This window comes from Dunckerocampus dactyliophorus, chromosome 2 (assembly GCF_027744805.1).
Source record: "Dunckerocampus dactyliophorus isolate RoL2022-P2 chromosome 2, RoL_Ddac_1.1, whole genome shotgun sequence".
NCBI lineage: Eukaryota > Metazoa > Chordata > Actinopteri > Syngnathiformes > Syngnathidae > Dunckerocampus > Dunckerocampus dactyliophorus.
Genome location: NC_072820.1, coordinates 22125258 through 22150762, shown reverse-complemented (window position 1 = coordinate 22150762; position 25505 = coordinate 22125258). Strand labels below are relative to the sequence as shown.

At 38.6% G+C, this 25505-nt stretch overlaps 2 protein-coding genes across 11 annotated transcripts in view; one reads left to right on the top strand and one right to left on the bottom strand.

The window, feature by feature from the left end:
- The window catches only part of LOC129175335 (pituitary adenylate cyclase-activating polypeptide type I receptor-like), a 39299-nt gene extending 34027 nt beyond the window's left edge, over positions 1-5272 (top strand). For 3 of the 5 annotated variants that reach the window (XM_054766552.1, XM_054766553.1, XM_054766555.1), the window contains one exon: positions 319-5272. In XM_054766552.1, coding sequence (XP_054622527.1) covers positions 319-543 — 225 coding nt within the window. In that variant the 3' untranslated portion in view covers positions 544-5272. The remainder of the gene's footprint in view (positions 1-318) is intronic. The other 2 variants (XM_054766554.1, XM_054766556.1) reach the window with 1 other exon arrangement.
- LOC129175392 (pituitary adenylate cyclase-activating polypeptide type I receptor-like) overlaps positions 5268-25505 on the bottom strand; it is a 32617-nt gene continuing 12379 nt past the window's right edge. For 2 of the 6 annotated variants that reach the window (XM_054766557.1, XM_054766560.1), the window contains exons 3-13: positions 23324-23431; positions 23055-23155; positions 22857-22954; positions 18952-19084; positions 18675-18828; positions 17180-17240; positions 14052-14121; positions 13891-13985; positions 12696-12825; positions 12551-12596; positions 5268-11441 (exon numbers count right to left, since the gene is read on the bottom strand). In XM_054766557.1, the coding sequence (XP_054622532.1) occupies positions 11278-11441; positions 12551-12596; positions 12696-12825; positions 13891-13985; positions 14052-14121; positions 17180-17240; positions 18675-18828; positions 18952-19084; positions 22857-22954; positions 23055-23155; positions 23324-23431 (1160 nt within the window). In that variant the 3' untranslated portion in view covers positions 5268-11277. The remainder of the gene's footprint in view (positions 11442-12550; positions 12597-12695; positions 12826-13890; positions 13986-14051; positions 14122-17179; positions 17241-18674; positions 18829-18951; positions 19085-22856; positions 22955-23054; positions 23156-23323; positions 23432-25505) is intronic. The other 4 variants (XM_054766561.1, XM_054766562.1, XM_054766559.1 and 1 more) reach the window with 3 other exon arrangements.

The window sequence follows — 25505 nt, the reverse complement described above, 5'->3', positions numbered from 1 at the left end:
TTTTTGTTGTTGTTGTAATCTGTATTTTATCCATCCATCCATCTATTTTCTATGCCACTTGTCCTCATTAGGGTCGCGGGTATGCTGGAGCCTATCCCAGTTGACTTCGGCCGAGAGGCGGGGTTATCTGTATTGTAGTCTTATTTAAATAAAGACCAGTAGCAGCGTAAAAAAAAAAAAGTTAAATAAAATTAGTGAATTAGTGACCGTGCTGAAGACACACGATTAAAACACACACAGCACACTAAACATGACTAAAGTGTGGCTTTGTTGTGGATCTGGTGCAGCCTAAAGTACATTAAAAATGACCTTGTGAAGTTTCTCCCTGAAGGTGCAGTCAGAGATCAAGAGGAAATGGCGCAGCTGGACCGTGAACCGGTACTTTGCTGTGGACCTGAAGCAGCAGAGGCACCCTTCGTTAGCCAGCAGCGGAGTGAATGGCGGGACGCAGCTGTCCATCTTGAGCAAGAGCAGCTCCCAGATCCGCATGTCCAGCCCCCTGGCGGAGAGCGCCAACATCAGCCTGCCCACCTGAGCGTTTGAGCGTGGTGTCGCTGTGACAAGCCGCCACACAGTCTTGAATGATGAATCCACGTGAGGCAGAAGAGACCGAAGTGCCCCCTCCCGCCCCACACACACACACACACACAAGTAGTGATAGCATTTAATGACAGCATTTCTTTACTTTTCCGAATTTAACCATCCCTTTTTAGCACTTAGAAGTCAAGTCACATGACTCCATTCCATTTTGGACAAACAAGGATTTTTTTTTTTTTTTTTTTTTTTTTTTTTACATTTTTAAAGCCATTTTAATGAACTGTGATTATACAATATCATACTACTGTATATAGGGGTCCTGTTTGGCTTTGTGTACAGTCACTGTGCTGCAAAGTGCCATAGACGTCGCCTGAATCCAAAGGTTTAAAAACACAAAAAAATATCAGCCTTGCTTGTACATATAATGCTCATTGTTTCAATGTTGCATTTACCTTTTTTCTACAAACAGCCGTAAAGTACCGAGTATGTCAAAAGATAGTTAGATATCAAAACAAAAAGCCCAACTCACAGACTCTGTAAATAGATTAGTTTGATAGTCTTACATCATATTATATCCTTTTCCATAAAAGAAAAACAAGGAACTGGAGCCCAAACCTGCAGACCTCATAAAGAAAGAAAGAAAGCAGGAATATAGACAATAATCTAAATCAGGAGTGTCCAGACTTTTTCCACTACATAAAAGTAAAGGATACTTTTTGCGCTAAAGATGATAAAAACCATCCAGTGTAGATCAAAAAACACATCTTAGCTTTGTGTTACAGCTGACAAAGCAAACTAGTGTAATATCTAATATGTCATTAACAATCCATTCATTTAGACATTATAGGAGGGTCTCGGTCTAAGTTCAGTTCCGATGACTGCGTAAATCGGGTTTAGTGTATGCACTGAAGTCACTCACACATCAAGGACATAGAAAAAACTGTATCTCATAAAACTATTAAACACAAGAATGAAATTAAAAAACTAAAAGGTAATAAAAAATAGATAATAAAAAGAGAACAATTCCTGATTTTTAGCCCTGTGGGCTAGCCCCAGCAAGCTAGCCCCAGTCTTGCACACTGGAGGGGGGACGTTGCAAGGGAGGGAGAGACAGCCTTATTGGAAATGATGAGAGCACTACACTGCTTAGTCACTGTCCATTTCATAGGAGCAAATTTTTTCACATGTTCAAAGATACCATCTTTATCCTTCCGGATGGTCAGCTTGGACCGAGTCTGCAGCCAATGTTGATTTCTCCATTTTGTCAGCATTTTACTCTGTCTGATTTCACTTTCCCTTTCTTTGACAGAAGAGTCTGCCTCATGCTTGGGAAAGGCTTAAAAAAAAAAAAAAGTTGTCCATCAGTGTAGCAACGCGTGACGCCTATGTATTCTTCCGCCGCACGCACTTAACTAGTTCTCTTTTTTGCACAGTATTTATTTACAGTATGTGAGTGCATCGTAACCACGAAACATAACCCGAGGATCGCCTGTATGCCAAGGGCCGATAAAAAACAAACGCCGAAAACGGCCCCCGACCTGCACTTCGGACACTCCTGATGTTAGTTTCAGTGCCAAAATTAAGGACTTTTCTAAGGATCAGCATACAGTCTTCTCACAGTGCCATGCTGATTTAACAGTTGTCGTGTTGTAGCAAATGTCTTCATCTGCAGCTTTAGATTTTGTATAATATCATCCTGTCAAAGTGCCTCGTCCACCACTCATTTTTATTTACATTTTTTAAAAGAAGAAGCCATTACCCTGCATTGAATGTACAGTATAGTGTTGTGCTTTTGGCTACATATTCTTATCACTGAAGAGTCATGTTGATGGGGGGGGGTTTATTATTATTACTATTATTAAGTGCAGCTATCATCTTTTTAAGATCCGTTTTGAAGGTCAAACATGGAAAAAACACCCACAAGCAACACAATAGTCCACACAAAACTTGCCATTTACTCACAATCCCGATCCCTCTTCATTTTAATGATTGCACTAATAAATTTTTATTATGGCTTTTTTTTTTTTTAGAAACAAATGTACATAAAAGGAGAGGATTCATTGGCAACATTTGCTCCAGCACCTAGGTACATTCAAATAATTCATGCTGTCAGTTTAGTATGTTCATTTGTGTTTGTTCAAATTATGATTAGTAGTAGTAGTAGTAGTAGTAGTGTGTAGTGTGTAGCAATAATGTCATTGTATTAAATTCTACCAGGGTTTTCCCAAGATTTAACATTTTTTAATTTTCCATTAATTTCTTAGTGAATAATACATGAATCTTAACTTAAATAAAACAGTACATGGTGCACAAAAGCTAGAAAGACATTTAGTTTAGGTATTCATAACATTTACTCCATCGCCGATGCACATTCAAATAACTGATCTTACATCAGTTAGTATTATGTTAATTTACAGCACTCAAAATTTGACAAATTTGAATCCCAGCAATTATTATTATTTAATATATATTTGTTATTTTATTATAGTCATTATTATTGCATTATTCATTAATATTTTTAAATAGCTTTTGTTAACATTTCTCAAGTTTTTTCCCCTTTAATTTGTTAGTGAAAAATGCATAAACAGTTGTAAAAGCATTTACAAGATGCACAGAAAACAAACTCCAGGCTTAGAAAGACATTTAATTTCGATATTCTGTGGAAAATGGGCTTTTTATTTATAAGATTTTACGCAGCAAACCCAGTATTACATTCTTTTATTTAAAAAAAAGAAGAAGAAATTTAACTTTTCTTTGCTGGGAGTAATAATGATATGTTGTGACGTCCATGTTGACTCAAGTTTAGTTTACCAAATAGGCTTCATAGCCCATTAAAGTTTTTTTTTCCCTTAAATCGGTGCTACGGAAAAATAAAGTTAATTTAAAAAAAAAACAGTAAAAAAAAACTCACTTAGCAAGAGTACATTAGGCAAAAATTCTCAGTTTTGATTGTCAAACAATGTTTAAAAATATATTTAATGTTTTGTTAATATTTATTTAACGTACAAGAGTGTCAGTTAAACATACAAAAAAACGCTGCTGCTATTGCTTATGTGCGCTAACACCAGCTGTCACTCTGAGTCGGAATGAGCTCAGATGGAAACGACCATGTCTCAAAGCTGTTAACCGTGTGCGTGTGTGTGCGCCCACCACAAGGGGGCAGCCATGTTGTTTTTTGTGTTTACATTAGAGCCGTACCGTCCATGCTAAACTATTATTAATTTGCATGTAGCCATCCATCTTAATTTGTTCGTCAGCAAGCTCATGTTAAATTAATTTAAATCATTTCCCGTACGTATTTGTGGCCCATATTGTTACAGTGGAACATTCTAGAATCAAAAAGGCACCATCCAACTCGCAATGTCACTCCCTCTGAACCAGGGAGTAGCCTGCCAACTCTGGTTTCAACATTCCAGACATTTTTTTTAACCATCATATAAGTAATGTTTATGAATGTAAATGTCACTGTGAAATATTTTAAAATACCCTTTTCATAAATGTAAAACATTAAGAGGGAAATATGTCACCTGGCTACGTAGGCTAACCTGTCAATGACCATAATGTATTAATTAAGCATTGTTTATAATAATTAATGAATGCCCCAAAAGGAGACTGCATTCATTTATACGATCTGGATTTGACATTTAAACAGTAGGGGTTTTTTTTATATTCTGAGCCATGTCTTTGAGGGGCATCAGGATATTTATGTTTCTCCCCTTTTCTTTAGTGTCATTATTTTTTAACGATAACCTAATGTACAAAGATTAAAAAAAAAAAAAGTTTTGTTATTGTGCCTTCTGTGAAGTCCTGACATTTCCTTTCAGCTCTTTCAAAACAAACTGTGAACTGTTTGAGTTGTACTGTGATGATGTTTTTCAAGCACTTTTAGTATTTAGCGATCGTGTGACATTTAGCCTCATGTCTCCAGCTTTGACTGACCACAAGGACATCTTTTTGTTACAATAATGTTCATATATTTTGTATATGTGTCGAAAAAAGGCTGTATTTAGACGTTTCAGGGAATTTTCACCTCCATGTTGAGCACGAGTCGTGCGACAGGGAGGCAGCTTGTTAGCTTAGTCTAGCATGATTCTCAAAACAGCAAACTATATTGAAAACATTATCATTTTTTGTTTGTTGTGGATAAAAGACACAAGTAAATAAGTAATACAGAAAAAGTAGAATTATTTTGTTCCTAGTTAGTTCGGCAGAGCTAGGCTAGACCGCAGGCCCTTTTACCAAGGCCCTTAATCCCTACGAATGCACTAGCTAGGAAGAATATTGATTTTCCAATGTGAAACTTAAATGTAAATACTTTTTCTGTGATGTCCTATCCGTCTGTTCACATGCCTTTTTCTGTTTTTGACAAAATTATTGTTTATTGCCAATGCATTTTTGAATGTCGCTCAGCTGCTGCCTGCTATCAATCTCCATAGTGTTCAATTCAATGACATTTTACAGTATATTGTATATTCTCCATATACGTGGAATCACTTGACTAACACGTGTAGTGTTACAAGCGTATTTTGTATGTTTCATGGAAATGGGAGATGTGCATTAGGGAGTATAATGTATGCACGTGTCTAAAATGACAAGCATTCATGACAAAATAGCTAAGTAAATGTCAAACAACAACAAAAAAAAGTCACTCGGCTTCCTGTGACGATGTGTCGTAAAGTGATGTCGAACATCCATGTTGTGTACATTTGAATGCTAAATAAATATGTGCAAAGTAGTCGTAGTTGAAGTTTTGTATTTAATTTTTCATATAATCAGATTTGTGTTGCAGCAGGGGCAGTTAACTAGTCACAGGGCTAATTAAAATCACATGACAGCTCCTCCCCTCTGGCACAAAACCTTTATGCAGTTTTTTTTTATTCTTTATTTAACAAAGTATGTTTGCAATACAAAAGGACAAAACATTAGGTAACTATGGTGCCTCGAGGAATCGCTTACGTTACCCACGCAGATAACGAAGAAGGAAAAGGAAGTTTGAAGGCGATGGAGATGGAAAACAAAATGTAAAAAACAGACAGAAAATGTGGCTAAACAGCAAGTTGAACACTGTGACGTATATACGCTGTAACGCGGCAGTTACATACCACAACTGCACACCATACAGGCACTACTCAGAAAATTAGAATATCTTGAAAAGGTTGTTGTATTTCTGCAGTTCAACTTAAAAGGTGAATTTGACATATTATATAAACAAATAATATGCAAATCAATATATTTCAAGTTTTTATTTCTATGGATTTTGCTGATCAGGTCTTGCAGCTTAAAAAAACTCAAATTCAAAAACTCACAAAATTAGAATATTACATAAAGTCAATGTAAAAAAGGGTTTTAAATACAAAAATGTGAGGCCTCCAAAGCTAAACTCTTGCACCTGTATTTAGTACTTGGTTGAGGCCCCTTTTGCCCGAATAACTGCCTTCATCCGGCATGGCATGGATGCTATCAGTTTGTGGCATATCTCAGGGATTATGGAAGACCAGCATGCTTCAATTGTGGCTTTAGCTGTTCTTTATTGTTTGGTCTCTTCCCGTACAGTTTTCTCTTGACAATGACCCACAGATTTTCTATGGGGTTCAAATCAGGTGAGTTTGCAGGCCAATCAAACATGGTAATCCCATGGTCGTTGAACCAGGACTTTGTACTTTTACCACTGTGAGCAGGTGCCAAGTCCTGCTGGAAGATGAAGTCTGCATCTCCATAAAGCTGTTCTACTGAAGCAAGCATGAAGTGCTCTAAATGTCCTGGTAGACGGCTGCGGTTATGTTTGACTTCATGAAGCACAGAGTACCAACACCAGCAGCTGACATGGATGCCCAAGTCATCAAAGACTGGGGAAACCTAACACTGGACTTCATGCATCTTCTATCGTGCTCTTCTCCAGTCTTCCTCCAGACTCTGGGACCTTTGTTGCCAAATGAGGTGCACAACTTGCTCTAATCAGAAAAGAGGACTTTTACCCACTGGGCAACAGACCAGTCCTTCTTTTCCACTGCCCACGGAAGGTGCCTCTGGCATTGATTACTATTGAGGAGAGGTTAGACAACAGGAATTCGACATTTGAAGCCCATGTCCAGCATCCGCCTGCGTGTTGTTTCTCTTGAAGCAACAACTCCAGCATCGGTTCACTCCTTATGAAGTTCCCCCATTTTTGAATGGCCCTTTCCTGACCACCCTCTCCAGCCTGCGGTCATCTCTCCTGCTTGTACACCGTTTTCTACCACACTTCTTCCTTCCACTTGACTGTCCACTTTCAATTTTCATTGACTTTCAAGTCAGTGAGAGTTTTCTGCACAACTGTCAGATCAGCAGTCTTCCCCATGTCTGAACTCTTCGGAGCCAACCTAAGACAGACTTTTGAAAGGCTTAAGACCCTTTTGCAGGTGTTTTGGATTACTTGCCTGATTAGAATTTGACTCTTTGAACCTACAAAACTGAAGCTTTTCACAGTATTCTAATTTTCTGAGTTTGTGGGTTTGTGGTTTTAAGAAGATGAAAATCTTAATCAGCAAAGTTACAACAACGAACTGCTTGAGAAATGTCAATTTGCATGTAACGGCTCAATAAAATTAGTTGGTTTCATCTTTTCTGTTAAATTGCCAAAATAAAACAACTTTTACTTGATATTCTAATTTTTTGGGTAGTACCTGTATATGTTGCATCATCTCCTCCTGAACCGAGCGGAAGATCCGAGACAAGATAACAATAAAATCAGTGAGATTAATGTATTATACGTCACGGTAGGCGTTAACCACGAAAAGTCACATGATCCGGTCAGCTGACGTGAACTTCCTTCTTGATTCGTTGTCGCAGCTGTGCTGCAAATATGCCAGCAGGTGTGAGCAATCGCCGGCTTCTGTTGTGGCTGGCGGCTGACGACCACGCCTCCCCCTTTTTGATATGAATTATCGATAAAAACAACTCTGCGGTATGATACATACACACCTTTCACACTCGCCACCCATCATATTTTAAGACGCTATGTGTGTAGGGTACGTGGAGCAGTTATTTGTTGGTTAGCGCCGATCGTGCCATGAACTCCATTATGGAAATTTGTTTTTTTATTATTTACTTTGTTGTTAATTTACTACTGCGTGACTAATCGAAAAGTTTTGTCATTGGCTCAAATTGTTGTTGTTACCTTGATTTCGGCTGTCATGTTTTTTGATCATTGTCTGTGTTTGTTGTATATTTAATATTTGCTAACCAGTTCCAGAACATACAGTACACTGTGTACAATGAATGCTACGTAATATGATTGCAATGCTATTGAGTCGATACGAACAGAAATACAAATGGTCTTTATTTTCATATTGAACAGAAATGTGACTTATTGAAACGTGTTTACCGGTAAACTTTTTGACAATATGAGATATTGATATATGTTTTCTGGCCTCTCTAAATTAAATACAATTTAAAAAAATGGTAAAAATAGAGCAAAAGGCCTGATAAGAAAAAGCTGAAATGTTGACGCTGACAACCAATAATAACACAAAGCTATGTTTTATTTTCTCTTGTGTATTTTGCTCTTTAACCAAGCAAAAATGTTTTTTTCGATTACCGTATTTTCACGACCATAAGGCGCATGTAAAAGTCTTATATTTTCTCCAAAATGGACGGGGCGCTTTATAATGCCTTATGTGTGCACCGAGTTCCAAAATCTCTAAATGTTGTTGTGTGACATTGATGAGCGCTCTGCTTGACTGACTGGCAGCATTTCCTGCCAACACTGCTTATATAGAGGAACGGCTGACAGAGGACGCTAAAGGCACGCCCCAAGTAGATATATAGGTATATTTTATGAAACGCTGCCATCTATCCATCCGGGAAAGGACTACCGTGGCTCAGCAACTTCCGGCGAATTACAAGGAAAAGCTGGCCATCTTCCGCTCCTACTGCAGTAAAAATTGCAGACAAACACATCCAGCCCAACCACATCACCAACATGGACGAGGTGCCGCTCACTTTCGACATCCCAGTGAACCACACTGTGGAGAAGAAGGGGACCAGCACGGTAGTGATACACACAACGGGACACGAGAAGTCGGCTTTTACTGTTGTGCTTGGTTGCCATGGTAATGGATAGAAACTGCCACCTATGGTGATTTTTAAGAGGAAGATGCTGCCTAAAGAAAAGTTTCCAGCCGGAGTCACCGTTAAGACCAATCAAAAGGGCTAGAAGGACGAGGAGAAAATGGCTGAGTGAGGTGTACGTAAAGAGACCGGATGTTTTTTTCCTCGCGTCATCCTCCGTGTTGATCTGTGACTCCATGCGCACCCATCTCACAGCCGCTGTGAAAAAAATAAGTGCAGCAAATGAACTCAGAGCTTGCCATCATTCCGGGAGGAACTCCAACCACTGGACATCGGTGTAAACAGGGCGTTCAGAGTGAAGTTGCGAGCAGCGTGGGAGCGATTGATAACAGATGGTGAACACAGCTTTACTAAGACTGGGAGACTGGACGAGTTACGCCACTATTTGTGGATGCTTGGGCTAACGTGTCTGCTTACACTGTTCGAGTTTTCACAAAAGCCGGCATCATTTCTGAGGAGCCTCACGGCAACAAGACTGACTCGTGACAATGACAACAGAGAACCTGGCGTGTTGGATGGAGAACTTGCCCCGCTGTTCATTTCGGATACAGAAGATGAGGACTTTGATAGATTTGTGAATGAGGATTGATCAAAAATAATGTGAGTACATTGTTAAATACTTCAATAAAGTACAACCGAACTCAGTTTTGCTCCCACTGCCTTTTTTAGCGTGCATGCATGTTAGTGTATGTTTTAAGCTAGCATGTTTTACCATGCCTGCGCCCAATAAAACGGTGCGCCTTATGTATGTGTTAAATACAGAAATAGCACCCGTAACTGAGACTGAGCCTTTTAATACGGTGCGCCTTATAGTCGTGAAAATACGGTACTCGATTAATTGAAATAATTTTCAGTAGAATACACAATTACTAAAACATTTGATAGCTGAAGCCCTAGTTATATTATAAAAACAAAGACCCATCGCAATAGACAAATTTGACATGAAAGAACTACAGAGTCAACCATGACATCATAGACGGGCGACATAGCTGGGGGACAATGACTTCCGGTTCTCGTTTCCATGTTAGCACGCTGCTACATATGTATAGCACGCAGTGTATTACTAATGAGGCAAAATTTTTGGGTAAATTTTCAACGTAAACCGAAAAATACACTAACTGGGTCGTACACTAACTGAGGTTGTTGTGTATATGCACAGATAAATACATACATACACATACTGTATACAAGTAGTACATACTGTAGATTACGCATGGGCCGATATGAGATTCTGACGGTATGATAAACTTGGGCAAAAATATCACAGTATAAGCTCTAAAATGTGTTATTTTGAAATATTCCCAAGCATATTATTGAAAAGAAGAAAAAACTTTTCTGTTGAACAGTCATTTTTAAACAATATAATAGAACATGGAGTGAAATATGTATTTAAAATAGATAAATAAAATGCAGCTCTTAATGCAGTGGCTAATCCAGCGACTCATGTCACAAGACCATAAATCCATCCATTAATTTCCTATGCCGCTTCTCCTCATTAGGATATTTTCGAAAACAAAGCAAAATGTAAGTAAATGCAATCACTGGCTTAATCAGTGGCTCAAAAAAGTCACAACAAAAATAATATTTTTTAAAAAACTTGTAATGTTTGTCATTTCATAGCGTGGTGAATGTGCAGGTAACTTGTCCACAGGTGTTTTGGAGTCGTTGGATTGTGTTTTTGGTGAGTTTCTATTAATTTGCATGAGTCACCAAGTTGCACGTCTGTGTCCAGGTCATGTGATTGTTGTGCGCAAATGTGCTAAGTAGTTGTTGCTTATTCAGTGGAGAGTAAACGGTTTGTACCGCTTATGCTCGGCTTCTGTCTCGTTCTGAGTAATATGTTGACCGACAATGATGACAACAGCGCAGCAGTACCGGTCTAATGACGAGTTCTGCCACCTTGTGTATAACAAGGTAACATCATTTTGAGGTAGCAACGGCAGATCTGGAGCCATATTAACATGCAATAACTACTGCTGTGTACTCGTGCACATCGTTGTCACTCACTCTCTCTCACTTGCTTAAGCTCGTGGCGAGGCGATCCACTGTACGTGCGCTGATACCTCTGGTCGGGTTTTGGGAACTGTGCTCCTGGCTGGAGCTTTCAGGTTCTGTGCCTGGGGGCCGACGAGCCCTATGGGCGTGTTCAGTGGTCCAAATGCATGCCTGTTGGTCGCTCTCCGGGAGGGGAGGGCAATGATGTAGTAATACATTTTTTTCTAATATTCTCACGATTGACCAGCAAAGTCCCAAAGATTGACCAGTAGCTTGCGATCGATGGGTTGGTGACCCCTGAACTAAGGCATAAAAAGGCAAAATTAGCAAGCTTTCACGCAGACAAACATCCAGGGCGTGACACTACTGTCATCATGTCATTCAAATACTCAATCTAGCTTTACATTTTATTTTTAACGCTCTTGTATAGTGCAAACTGTGTTAAATATACATAATTTGGACAGGAGGTTTTTGAACGGCTCAGTGCAGTAATAAGTCAATTAACCAGTCACTGCTGTGTTGTCTTTCCCATTTCTGATACAACTCCACAGCGTCAGCAGTAATATCCAACGCACACGTGTGTGGCTTTCTACTGTATGTAGCAGCTGTTTTAAGTCCAATAGGTCCATTTAGTGTTCACAAAGAACATTGCCTCATACTGAGGAGATGTTGCCAGTGGAAGGAGGCTGCTGCAGCCCCTCGTGGCCTCGAATAGTGATCTGAGCCATACTTCGCTTGACGGGAGTGCGATGACTTTGATTGTGACACTTCCACAGCCACCGTCGCAGCTCCGTTTGGACCTGCAGGCCACATCACGTGAAGAAAAACAATTAATATAGACTCACTGCATTAGCGACACCTGCTCCTGGATTAAAATTCTTCCAAAGATTATCATGTCAGTTTGATTGTTCTTGTTGAATATAACAGCAAACAGTTTGCTGATGAAATTATTGGAATTTCAACCAGTAAAAAATTAGAAAGGTTTTTATTTTTTGATGCCCACTTTGCCGACCTGAAGAAATTGCCGCGAACACCAGCGAAGAAGAAGCGGCTAAAAAGTTTGGCTTAATGTCATCAAAAAAGAGCGGTCTGCACAGTGCAACATTTGTAACACAATGACACCATACAAAGGAGGGTGCACGACCAACGCGATTAGTGTTCACACATTCATGGTGTAGAAATAACACAGTACCCCATCTTTGATGGGCAACGTCAGACGTCCTCGAAGCAATCACAATCAGAGAAGTAACACAATAAATGACGTCTGTCGCATGCCAATGTAACCCACAGTTTCAGAATGCTCACTGATGTAGAAGTTCAGTGTAAATAAAGGACGGGAGATACTGCTAGGTAAATTTATCATTTGCACAGTCCGTCAAGGGACCTTCTAACTCATACAACATACTCCCAGCCTTCAAAATAAGAGTGTGTTGGTATATCCTGTTTGTGTTAACAAAATAAAAGTGTAAAAAAATATTTTAAGTTCTTACATGAATAACTATAGCATTGCACTGCCAAAACATTTAACTATTATGAGCTATTTTTGTTGTCATTGTTATATTTGCCCAAACAAAGGTACCTTTTAGTTGTGTCAGGCATTAAAATGAAGAAATTTAAGAAACAACAACAAAAAAAACTTAACCCAGATAGTAAAATCATATTTTAATTTGGAGGCCCTTGGAATTGTCCTAGCTTTTCACCCCTTTCCGTCCACACCCCACCCCACCCCACCCCCCTTGTTGCTGGTTAGATTCTCAGTCGGTCAATAGATTTCTTTGCATTTCTAGCGTATTTCAACATTTCATTCTTCATTTCAGTTCAGCTGCAGCATTTCAGCATTCAGGAAATTGATTAAATTGCTTGGTTGTGTTAGTGTTCATGCCACAATGCTAATAACATGCAGTGTTACCTACATCTCCATTCATGAAACAGTAAAGCAGAGCCACCACGAAACCCTGCAAAACAACACACAGCGGTCATGCTGTTGCACAGGCAAATGATGTAGCCATCCTGTTTAGGCTTCTAAGTTCAGTTTCTGGTTTGTCCTTTGGTACCTGAAAAGATCCCAGGCCAAGCTCAATGTAGAGTCGAGCTGCTACTCCCGTGTTTTCGGGCAAGAAGGCGAAAACCGTATAGTGCATCCCAAACAAAGGGATGAGAAAGAGGGTGGATTTAGCCAGCCTTCTGAGGGAAATTCACAAAAGAAACGCTGCATGAGAGAACAAAAGGACAATACAAAAACAATACAGTACTTTTTTTTTATGAGTATACAAGAGTAATTGAATGCATCCTTTAGTTTTAAATGCTAACATATGTGGGATCAGTGGGTTTAAATGCAACATTGTCCTCAAAGTTTAGCTAAAATAACATCAGTATCGCCTAAATAGTATGCAAATGTTGACATTCAATTCTGTAATATACACTCTCAGGGCACTTCAATAGTGAATAAGATGCAATACAAAAATCTTGCCTTTAAAAAGATAATGCTAAAATGTATTTTAAATATGACCTGATATGTCTATTGTGTTCATGTCACATGGCTGGTTGTACTATTTCTTCAAAAAAAGCACCCACGCTTTATTTGAATTCCTGTTAAGTTGCTAGAGGAGAACTCTATTTATGGTATCATGTACTATTTTTAAAGTCTCTTTCAGTCTAATTTAATTCTGTTGTGCAAGACAAGAGCACGGAAATAGTGTACATGTCGGAGGATATAATGAAGTTACAGAAGGATTCAGCAGTTAATTTATTTCCTTCACTGTACTCTGTGGGCACAGTTATTAGGCAAGTGAGTAAAAACCCTAACCAAAACCTCAATCCTAACCCTAATTTGAACCTATTCCCTAACCCCTGCCCTAACCTATATCCACCTTTAACCCCATCCCCTGACGTAACCTAAATACTAAAGGTCATTTTCTTAATATTTGTGCACACGGTGTATTTAGTCCAACATACAGTGTATGTTATACAGTATCTCCAACTGTCAGCACAAATTGTTTTGACGATTGCTTTTGACCTTTATAGCATTTATTGTCTTTTGTTGTAAATTCTGATCCCCAAAAGATAATTTGCAGGCTTGCGGGCAAATACCAAAAAGATTGAGGATGGAAGCGACCTTTATAAAGGCAAAAACAATCTAGGAAACAGTTAAAAGAAGGTCTGTGAAGATGCTTTGGTGTAATTCAAAGGAAAAGCAATCTTTTTAAACATCAAATCCAAAAAAGTAACATTTCATCCTTTGTGACTTACACAAAATGTCCTGTGTCACTGTTGCCTGACATGGCTGAAGATTTTAGTTTCTGGACCAGAATGCGGATCACGTTGACGAAGATGACAATGTTGAGCTATTGAAGATACATGTAGCAGTTCATATTTAGATAACATTTCAACAAACAACATGAGCAACTCACCAACAACGAAGCTGTTATTGGGCCTTTAATAATCCACCATATCCCTACATGGTCTGTGTCATCCCAGCAACTGCAGACAAACATACAGTGGTGTGAAAAAGCGCCCTTCCTGATTTCTTATTTTTTCATATTTGTCACACGTATATGCTTCAGATCATCAAAAAAATGTAAATATTAGTCAGTGACAACACAACTAAACACAAAATGCCGTTTTTAAATGAAACTTTTTTTTATTAAGGGAAATCCAAACTGAAATTAATTGAGATCTATCAGTCTGGAAAAGTTTATAAAGCCATTTCTTAAGCTTTGGGACTCCAGCAAACTATAGTGAGAGCCATTATCCAAAAATGGCAAAACCATTGAACAGTGGTGAACCTTCCCAGGAGCGGCAGGCCAACCAAAATGACCCCAACAGCGTAGTGACGACTCATCCAAGAGGTCAGAAAAGTCCCCACAACAACATCCAAAGAACTGCAAGCCTCAGTTAAGGTTCATGACTCCACCATAAGAAAGACACTGGACGAAAACGGCCTGCATGGCAGAGTTCCAAGACCAAAACCACTGCTGAACAAAAAGAACATTAAGGCTTGTCTCAATTGTCCCAGAAAACATGTTGATGATCTCAAACACCTTTGGGAAAATACTCTGTGGTCCGACGAGGAAAAAGTTGAACTTTTTGGAAGGTGTGTGTCCCATCTGGCACAAAAGTAACACCGCATTTCAGAAAAAGAACATCATACCAACAGTAAAATATGGTGGTGGTAGTGTGATGGTCTGGGGCCATTTTGCTGATTCAGGACCTGGAAGACTTGCTGTGATAAAAGAAACCAGAAATTCTGCTGTCTACCAAAAAATCCTGGAAGAGAATGTCCAGCCATCTGTTTGTGGCCTCAAGCTGAAACCAACTTGGGTTCTGCAGCAGGACAATGATCCAAAACACACCAGCAAATCCACTTCTGAATGGCTGAAGGAAAAACAAAATTAAGACTTTGAAGTGGCTTAGTCATTTTCCTGACCTGAATCCTATTGAGATGCTGTGGCATGACCTTAAAAAGGCAGTTCATGCTCGAAAACCCTCCAATATAGCTGAAAATTACAACAACTCTGCAAATATGAGTGGGCCAAAATTCCTCCACAGCGCTCTAAGAGGCTCATTGCAAGTTATTGCACTTAATTGCAGTTGCTGCTGCTTAGGGTGACCCAACCAGTTATTAGATTTAGGGGGCAATCACTTTTTCACACAGGGCGATTTAGGTTTGGATTTTTCTCCCTTAATAAGAAGTTTCATTTAAAAAATGCATTTTGTGTTCAGTTGTGTTGTCACTGACTGACATTTAAATTAGTTTGATAATCTGAAACATTTGTGTGACAAACATGAAAAAAGGAAGGGGGTCTTTTTCACGCCACTGTACATCTGGTTAAAATCATGTTGCATAATGATTAAACATAACAGTAAAACATACAGTGCAACCTCTGTTTTCATCATTAATCTGTTCCAGAAGGTCCAAAGAAAACCAAAATGTACGAAAACCGAATACATTTTCCCCATAGGAAATAATGTAAATCCAATTAATTCCAGACACTCAGAAATAAGTCAAAAATAACACGTTAACGGCGGTAACTAATTTATTTAATTAATTCCGTTCATTTTTTTTGTGTACTTAACGCATTGGCACCAGCGCAAGCACACAGTGTTGCCAACTTGGCAACTTTGTCGCTAACTCTGGCGACATTCCAATCCCTCTTGGCAACATATTTTCTCAAAAGCAACCAGTGACAGATCTAGCTACTTTTTCTGGCGTCATTGGAGAGTTTTATGATATTTGGGCACTTAAAAGTGAAAGCACGTATTGATGTGCAGTTTCTGTTCTCACTGAGCAGCAGCGGGTGCTGCTGCGACGTCTGCCTCGCCCCAAAGCAGTCACAATCTGTCAGTGCACTGTAAGCTCCCGCACCACACTTAGAGCATAGTGGAGCGCCACACATACATGAATTATGCTGCGTGACGCACGCCGGGGTGGATCTCGCTCTGTCAGAACGTGTGATGGGACAACGATGTATGATATAAGTTAAACAAGTAGTCCTAACTTCAAGATAGAAGGTGGAGGTTGGAGGCGGGTCCGGATGTAATTATTACGCTGTCTAGACTTTGAGAGGTGCTGGCCGAGATAAAATATTCAAATTATTTTATTTTTATGAAATGAAATGAAAAAGTAAGTCATATTTTGTCTAAATGTTATGCTTCCTCTTTCATTCCCTTTTCATATCAACGTGAGCCCCCCACAACCGCATGAGGCGCCTGCAAGCCTGCTTTTCATTCAGGTTTTCAGTTAATAATTTGAGAACACTAGAAAGAAATGTATTCTGAATTACAAAATGTGAGTTGTGGATTTTTGTTAATGTTCTGGTAAAACAAGCGTGTTGGCTTTGTTTGGTTTGAAATAAGCTATGAAAATAAATGTTACAAAAATGAGTAGCTCTTAGCCATTTTCATTTTGTAAAAGTAGTTCTCACAAGAAAAAACCTTGTTGACCCCTGATAGAGCCAATGGTATATTTAAAAATGTACACTTCATCTGTGTTATCAGTATCAGCGGATTTCACTCATGAAAGATCGGTATCGGCAGCATAAAACCCTGATCGGAGCATCCCCAGTTAATACATATAATGTTGTCCTGTCACTTATCTTTCAGTTAATAAAATACAGTAAAATGGCATATTGGCATATTTCAGACATAGTTGCAACTGATGATTAATCATGATTAATTCATTTTAAAACTGCAATTAATTTGTATAAAATGTTTAATTATTTGACAGCCCTATCAGAAATATGAACATAAAACACATTTTAAAGAGAATAATTATACTTTTAAATGCGAAATACATGTAATTGAGGAATGAAATGGATAAATGAACACTTTTACCTTTATTAAAGACTAGCAAACACAGATGAGTGAAGGAAGGGAGAGGATGGAAAAGCCACGTGGACACCCATGATAAAACTACAATAAGCGTACTGTAAGCAAGACAGTGTACGAAAAACAAGACATATTTTCATTTTTGTTGAAAACATATACGAAAACCGGGGCGTACAAAAACCTAGGTTCCACTGTATATCGTATATCATACCCTCTGTTATCATAGAAGAATCTGGTCAGGACCCAAAGTATGAGAATAGCTGATGGCAGCCCTGTGACAAAAAATAAAATGCAGAATTTGAAACAGTACTCCCAACCAAAAGGGGGCAGCATGTTACTATTCAGTTGGGCCTCTGTCCCTACTGTAAATATAAATTAAGTTTATACATCATGGCCATTTCAATTTATACCTATGGCCATTAAACTGCATTAGTGGTCTGTAAAAATGTGTTGTCATCGCTAGCTAACTTAAGCAACTAGAGCAACTAGAGATTTGTTCTGATATTTAAACAATTTTTGAATAATCTTTTCCTGAGTCAAACACTTATCAACTTTTACAGGTAATTTTGAAGGACTATTTAACATATTTCTGGACTATAAGTCGCATCAGTCATGAAGAGGAAAAAAACATTTAAGTCGCACTGGACTAACTATAAGTTGCATTTACTGTATTTAGAAATGCATTTCACACAATTCAAGACCAAGAAAAGAAATGATCATTATTAGTCAACTACACAATAGCACACCTGGTAGGCTGAATAGGATAAATGAGCATAACAAGCCAGCAAATCTAACAAGCAAGGAAGTTACCAGTAAGCAAGTCACTGAATCCACACAGGATTAGCCTAACAGTTGTCACAAGCCTGGAGCGCCTTCTCGCAGCTGTCGACGGTAATGTCCAATCCTTAGTTCATGCCAGTCAGTGTGACTTGATATTTAAAAACATGTTAAATTATATATTTTGCAGGACCAGCCAAACTATGAAAAAAGTGCGACTGATAGTCCGGAAAATACGGTAAACATCTTAACGGTCATACAAGTGTAAAAATAAGTTAACCACTGTTAATAGTAAAATGTAAAAAGCAATAAAATGTTATACCTTAACTGTGACAACAAGATGACAAGGCACACAGTCAAACTAGTGCCGTAATGTAAAAAAAAAAAAAAGTGTAATTTTTGCCTTAGTCTTTGGACTCAAAATCAGTGGTCAAATTTCTAATTATTAGAATTTGTACCATACTGTACATTCATTAGACAAGTGTCTCCTTAACTTTACTGAGCCAGGGCACATTTTTAATAAGAGAAAAATATCACAGCACACCACCAAACAAAAATGTATGAATGGTGGGGGCACAGGTTAATGATGTACCTTCTGCCATCTAGTGGAAGAGCATTTCATTGTTCTGCCTGTCACTATAAGTTACTGTCATAGACAGGTGAACAAAAATAAATCTGTAGTAAATAATTTTTGGACCAATTAAGTTAAATTTTTTCATTTTTGCAACACACCTGAATCTCTCAAAGCGCACCAATGTGTCGTGGCACAGTGGTTGTCACTGCTTCTTTAGCTGTGACTTCAAAGTAAAATACATTTGACAACTCTACGGGGAGCCCCATAGTCTAAAAAACAATCTTCATTCACACAGTCGTCAAGAAGTGACACCAAATTAACACCAAATACAGCATTGAGGTGGTCCTATACTCACCCCATCCAATCAAGATGTACCACCAAAAGTATTTCCTCTGGGAGACAAAGGTCAGAGCCAGGAGGGTCTGCAGATACATCCCCTCCACCAGCAGCCAGAAGTAATTGGCCAGGATGCTGAACTGGAAGAAGGCCACGGCAGATTTGCACGCCATCTGAGGAGAACAGTAGTTCATTAAAGTACTCGTTCTGACGCACAAGGTCAGCTCAATTAGCTTTTGAACTTGACAGAAAACTACTTAAAAGCATAACGCAATAGCTGATGTGTGATGTCTCACGGTGGACATGGAACAGTGGTCCAGTGTCTCATCAGCAAACAGCACCGTGTCTTTGATGAAGACAGCACTGGCTCTCAGGATGAAAGAGGAGAACAGGTTGATGTGGATGTAGTTCCTGGTGCAGCGGAACTTCCTGGATGCATGAAAATGGCCAATGAGCAATGATGCTCCTTCAAAATCAGCTATTTGAACCACTATGCTGCCAATGTCAGATTCCTAGTCCGTGTACCAAGTCTATGAGCTACTTTTAATTCTGTTTTGCATTTTCTAATGATGGTCCCTGTGCGTGTGGATTTTCTCCGGGTACTCCGGCTTCCTCCCACACACAAAAAACATGCATGTTGGATTAATTGGCGATTCTAAATTGTGCATAGGTATGAATGTGAGTGTGAATGGTTATTTGTCTATACAGTATGTGCCCTGCCATTGGCTGGCGACCAGTCCAGGCTGTACCCTGCCTCTCGCCCAACGTCAGCTGGAATAGGCTCTAGCATACCCCGCGACCGTAACGAGGACAAACTGCAGAGAAAATGGATAGATGGAGGAAGTGACGTTGGGGGGTTCAGAGTTGAGTTTTTTGTTGTTACATGTGGGTTACGGCCGCAACAGTAGCCCGTGTTAGGGATTATTGTGCTTATTGTGGGATCATTCAAATCTGCAATACTGACACCAAGTGACCAGTGTATATCATCACAACATCTTTGAATAAGTCTTCTGAATGCCTTTATATACAGTATAATTGCATTTTACTTCATTTAGCCATTTTTTATGCTTGAAAATGCTTAATTTAGGAAAAAAATACATACCATTTGCTTAAATATGTATTTTCTTTTACTTACGATAGGCCATATTCAACCACGAAACAGTATGTTTTATTAATATATTTTTGAAAAACCATGATGAATTCGAAGCACGAAGTGGTGAGGGATTACTGCAGCCGTGCTCACACTTTTTCAGCCTGCGAGGTACTTTTAAAATGTCCACGTCCCAAAGATCTACCTCCTACTATCAATATAGAAAATATATATATTTACTATATTTATTAAAAATATCTGAGTACGTATTTATGTACGTTATACATGTATATCAGGTATGCACACACTTTCAGCATGCAAGTTACAAGTCAAAAGATCGACTTCTTTCTAGCAAAAAAATACGTATATAAAATCTAACTGGTAAATTTTGAAATATTGTAAATATTAATGATTCATATTTCACATTCACATTTTCAAAGTTGACAGGTAATCAAAGTACAGTCAAACCTGTCTTAGCGGCCACCTTTATAGAACGGCCACCTGCCTATAGCAGCCACTGAAAAATCCCCCGCAGCAAATTTACATGTTATAGACCCTGTGTATAGCAGTCACCTGTCCAACGCGGCCAGCGGCCACACATTTTGTCTCCCTTGGTCAATATCTGACTGCATATAGCGGCCAAATTACCAACTCAAGTAGAAGCTTGTGTAGACTTTAATTACTGAGTCCTAGCTCAGTCACAATCATTCACAAGATCCACACAAACTGTCAGTTGTTCCACATAAAAAAGCCGTGTTCTTTTGAGCTTGCTATTTCCTGGTCAAACATGTAACTTTAAGAGCATTTGCACCAAAACATTACCGCAAAGTAGACTGGGAACAGGACGTGCTCCCAGCGACGCTACAATAAAAAAAAAAACATATGCTAGCATGCATGCGGCAGCGGGAGCAAAACTGAGTTCGGTTGTACTTAACTGAAGTATTTTAGAATGTACTCACGTTATTTTTCATCAATCCTCATCCACAAATCCATCAAAGTCCTCATCTTCTGTATTTGACACAAACAAAGCCGTCTTCTTTTCCGTTCGCTACTAGTCTGTTAACTTGTCAGTGTTATTCAGCTCCGAAGCAAAGAAGGAAACTTCTCCTGTTGCTTCTGCCAACTTTATTTATTGAACGCGGTCACCAGACAGCAGCTCAGAACACACACACATCTCTCAGCATCGTCTCTCCTTCCTGCTTGCCCACAAGGCAAAGGTTAAACAAGCCCCACTACATAGCTGTCCAGCCAATGCCTGTAACAAGTGACACCGTTTATTTCCTGGTGTGCACTGGTCAATACTGTAATGCCGCTTGTTGTGGGGAAGGAGAGACTCACGTCGCCGATGCACTTTAATGGCTTTATTAACAGCGGAGAACACTGCAGGACTTTACATCCACGCCAACATAAACACACTTCCCAACTCTCTCGAAACTCACAGCTCGCACTGAGCCTAGCTCTCCTGCTCGGGACGCCCACCGTCACTTCCCGTCACTTCCTGATGAACTAAAGCTGTAATGACATTCTGCCGTATAAAAAGTAAAATTTAAAAAACAAGCGTAAGACATTACTAGCACAGCTTTGTTCTGTGGGTCGTGGATATATTCTATCAGTTATTATTAAGCCTCTAGCTTCCTTTTAGTAAGTAAAAACCTTGGCTATGATTGCACTACATTGTCATGTACAGTAGACCTACAAAGTACACTTGGAAGAACAAGAGGTGAATAAATGTATTGCAACTGATGTGAAACTGATGAGGGGTAGGATTAAATAAGCTTTGCTTCTTCCTACTCCTTTTTGGACATGCAAAATTGTGAATTGTACTATGTAGGTTTAATGGTACGGGCACATCACAAGATTAGATGGACTTATGAAAATCATACTGCAAGGAAATGTCGAAGGAAAGAGAAAGAGAGAGACGGTTCGATGGTCCTTGAACGCACCATCTAACTTTCTCCCACGGTGCACAGATAGACTACTATACTGTATTTTCCCTTTTTTCTGTCACCTCACATTTGGTTTCAAATGCTGATACTATGTGGGAATGCATAAAGATAAAATTTGATGATGTTATTGAGTGCTAATATGAATATTTGTTTGTTGGATTTGTGCACAGCCTCAAGTTAATTGTTAGCAAACAGCGATGGAGAATCTTCTCTTTGCAAAACAAACTCCAGGCTTGTACTGGTAGACAGTGCCTCTGTATTCATTGAGTGCTTTTAATTTGATGTTGTTCCTGTTTTAGTTTTACACAATACATAATATATGATGAATAAATACAAAACAATTGTATCACTATAATGTACACATTGCTACCATTTACAGCATATCTATTCTCATCCTCAGTCACGGTAAACTACTGTGAATGCCCAACAATCCTTTCGACGGCATCCCAGGCTCTCGCATTGTTAAAGATCTTATCGATCCAGGAGGCCTTTACCGTAACCTCTAACTGTAGCTCTCGCTTGTCAATCCGGATATCCGGTCGCATCGGTTTATCATTCACAACCCTATTCTAAAGTTTGTATCGCACAATACTAAATGAAGAACTAAAACAAAGTCTAACAGATTTAAGCAATTTTAAAAATATATTTTCAAATCACAAAACTAAACTAAAGCATTTTTTTAATTATAATCAAGCTTTATGGCAGGGTGTCCAAACTTACCAGTACTGTATACTGTATATAAATATTGAAGGAGGAATTGAAGGCCACTTTGATACATTTTGTACATTATAAATGCTAAAAGCAATCCAATGTAAGTCAATACTGTATATAAGCTATCCAACAAAAACATCAAACTATTAGCTTTGTGTTATAGGCAACAAAACAAATTAGTGCAAGATCTAATAATATATCTCATTAATAATGAATTAATTGTATTTTTTAGAAGATGGTGAGTTTCAATAAAATCAAGCTACAGGTCGAAAATGACCCCTGGTCCGCTGGTTTATGGGTTCAGGTTAGATCAGCTCATGTTACATCAATATATCTTAATTTGTCACGTAAATAACTATATAAATACAATTTTTGGTGCATAACTTTCCCCAATCATAGAAAATGTCTTTGTTGGGTGACAATGTCGCATTTTTTTGGTGGTTGTTTTTTTTACCTGAATGCTGTGAACACCACAATGGCTGTGATGAGGGAAATGAGGGAGGTGGCATAGCCTACAGTGTAGACTTGTCTGAAGGTGTAGAGGTAACTGGTCTGCAGGCAGAGAGAAAGACAATGTGAGTAAGCTCGCCTGAAAAAGGCCTTAATTGTAACTGAGTGCTGACAGCGCAAACGTAGCTGCATGAGTTGGCACCTCTGATTCCGGCTCACTGTCGTCACTGAAAGCACAGACGTCCTCATAGGGCGGATAAATGTCTGACCAACCGTCTGCTGTACAATTCCTGTAAACATAACCTGTACACACAAAGAGGGCACCCACAATTTCAACGAGACAAAATAGTTGAACTAAGTCCTTCTAATCTGCCTTCACTTGACAGATTGCATCGTAAAAGTTAGTGAGGGTGTGCATTGGTGCAGTACAGACCATAATCTTCAATCATTATTGACGACTTTGAAACCAACCTTGGCTACTAGAGAAATGCTGAAAGACGTCGGAGCACGACACATTGACCACCTGACCCGCATCGGCTCTCAGCCAGCATCCGATCTCGTCCCATTCCGTTTTACACCCTGGAAGCACCAGAAAGCCTTTCATTCATGACAACAAACAAATTAAGCTGAGTACTCAAGTTGTTATGGTTTTGTTGTACTAATGCTGCTGGAAAATGCCATGAATTGCCTGCTGTTACTGTATATTCTGACACACATACTGTATGTAGCTTTCTACGATTCACATTCAGTCCGGTCAGATGAAATGATAGTCTCTCAACCTCAAAGTGTGCTTTCTGTACTTTCATTACCCCCTCCAAGGAGGTCTGTTTGTTAATGAGCAGTATTATACAAAAAGCACTTTAAAATCTATTACATTTTGTCTGGTGCAGAGAATATTTTTGTATTTTATTGTATTATATTATTAAATTATTAGATATTTTTTCCTAGCAGTATTTGTGCTTTATTTTGTTTTTTGGGATTCATCTACATTATCCTTAATTTTTGAGTGGATATCTGTGTTTTCTTTTACTACATTATAGCATTGTATTTGTTTTCTTAGATAATTTTTTTTCTTGCACTATTTGTCTTTTAATTAATTTGTTTTAGATTCGTCTACATTTTCCTTAATTTTTGAGTGAATATTTTTACATTTATTTTTTATTTAGAATTTTTTATTTACTTGTTACTTGTTTACATTTCCCCCCCAATTTTTTTTGTGACTTTTTTTCCTTGCAATGTCTGCAGTAACATTATTTTCATTTGTTCTGGGTTTTTCTATATTTTTCTTCATTTTTAAGTGAATACAAATTTTTTTTTTCTTACGGTATTTGGTAACAGGAACATAATTTTGTTAACTACAACTATTTGTCTTGATATATAGAAATAGCTCCATATACAGTATGTAAGAACCCTCTTTCCCAAAAGGATATTTTTATGAAAATTCTCTTCATAAATCTTAATGATTCATCAAACAACCTGACAGTTTCCTTCCCACAAGCCATATAATGACAAAGTGAGTTCCCCTTCCTCTATTTTGTGCTAAAAGTGAATTGTCAGGCTTTTGCATTATGTCACATCTGGCAAGATTTTCCACCAACTGTCCCACATTTCAAAGACTGTCTTATACAAGACTCTCACCGAGGTCACGGCCATCCAAGGAGACAAGGTGCCGGTAAACATAGACCTTTGAGAGCAGAACCTCAAAACAATCAGAGGGGCTGTATTTGCATCAATAGAAATGATGTCATCCAAAATAAATGTCATATATAGGTTTACTGCAGAAGACAGCTGCCGTGAAAAAACTCGACAATGCTGAAGGCAGGAATGGTTTTATTCAAATAAAAACACAGTATGTTCAGTCATGAGGAAACATCCCCTCTGAAACACAATGTGGGGATTCTCTTTCTATATCAAAAAAAGAACACTTGATTTTAAGACCGGGGTGTCCAAAGTATGGCCCGAGGGCTGTTTGAAGCCTGCAGTTCATTTTTTATTGGCCAGTGGTGCATTGTAGAAATAGCATTAAGCAACCAAACATTGAACAAAGCTTGTACACAGCTTACCATTTAATATTATTTAATATTTTATTCATTAGGGCTGCATGGAAGGGCATCCGGTGTTTTAAAAAATAAAAAAAAAATTAAAAAGCTTTGCCTAATTAAACATGCAATTGACTCACTATAGTGACGTATGACTCTAAAAGTAACAAATAATTAATCATCTTCATATTTATGGATTTTTAAAATTGTCGTTTCACTATTAATTTAATTACTCCAATTAAAATAATTGTTGTATTATTTTAAAAAAAACAGTTGATCTCACTCTTGCATTGGATGTCATTAGATTACATGCCTAATTTTGTGACCATATAGACAACAGATTATTTAAACCTATCTGGAGAGCACACCAAATGGAGCCAAAAACACATCAACGCTTGAAGACATTTTTACAGAGCGCATGTCTAATAATAATGGCTGCATCCCATTTCAGATCATTAGGATGGTTCACTGGCTTAGTGGGTCACTAAAATGCAAAAGTTGTTACTGCGGTAGTCATAAATGATACTGGTGTATTTGTCCTGTTATCTGCGGCAAACTTGAAATTAGTTGAGAAGTGCATGTGGGTGGTCCACTTTAATCGCGCCGGACAATAA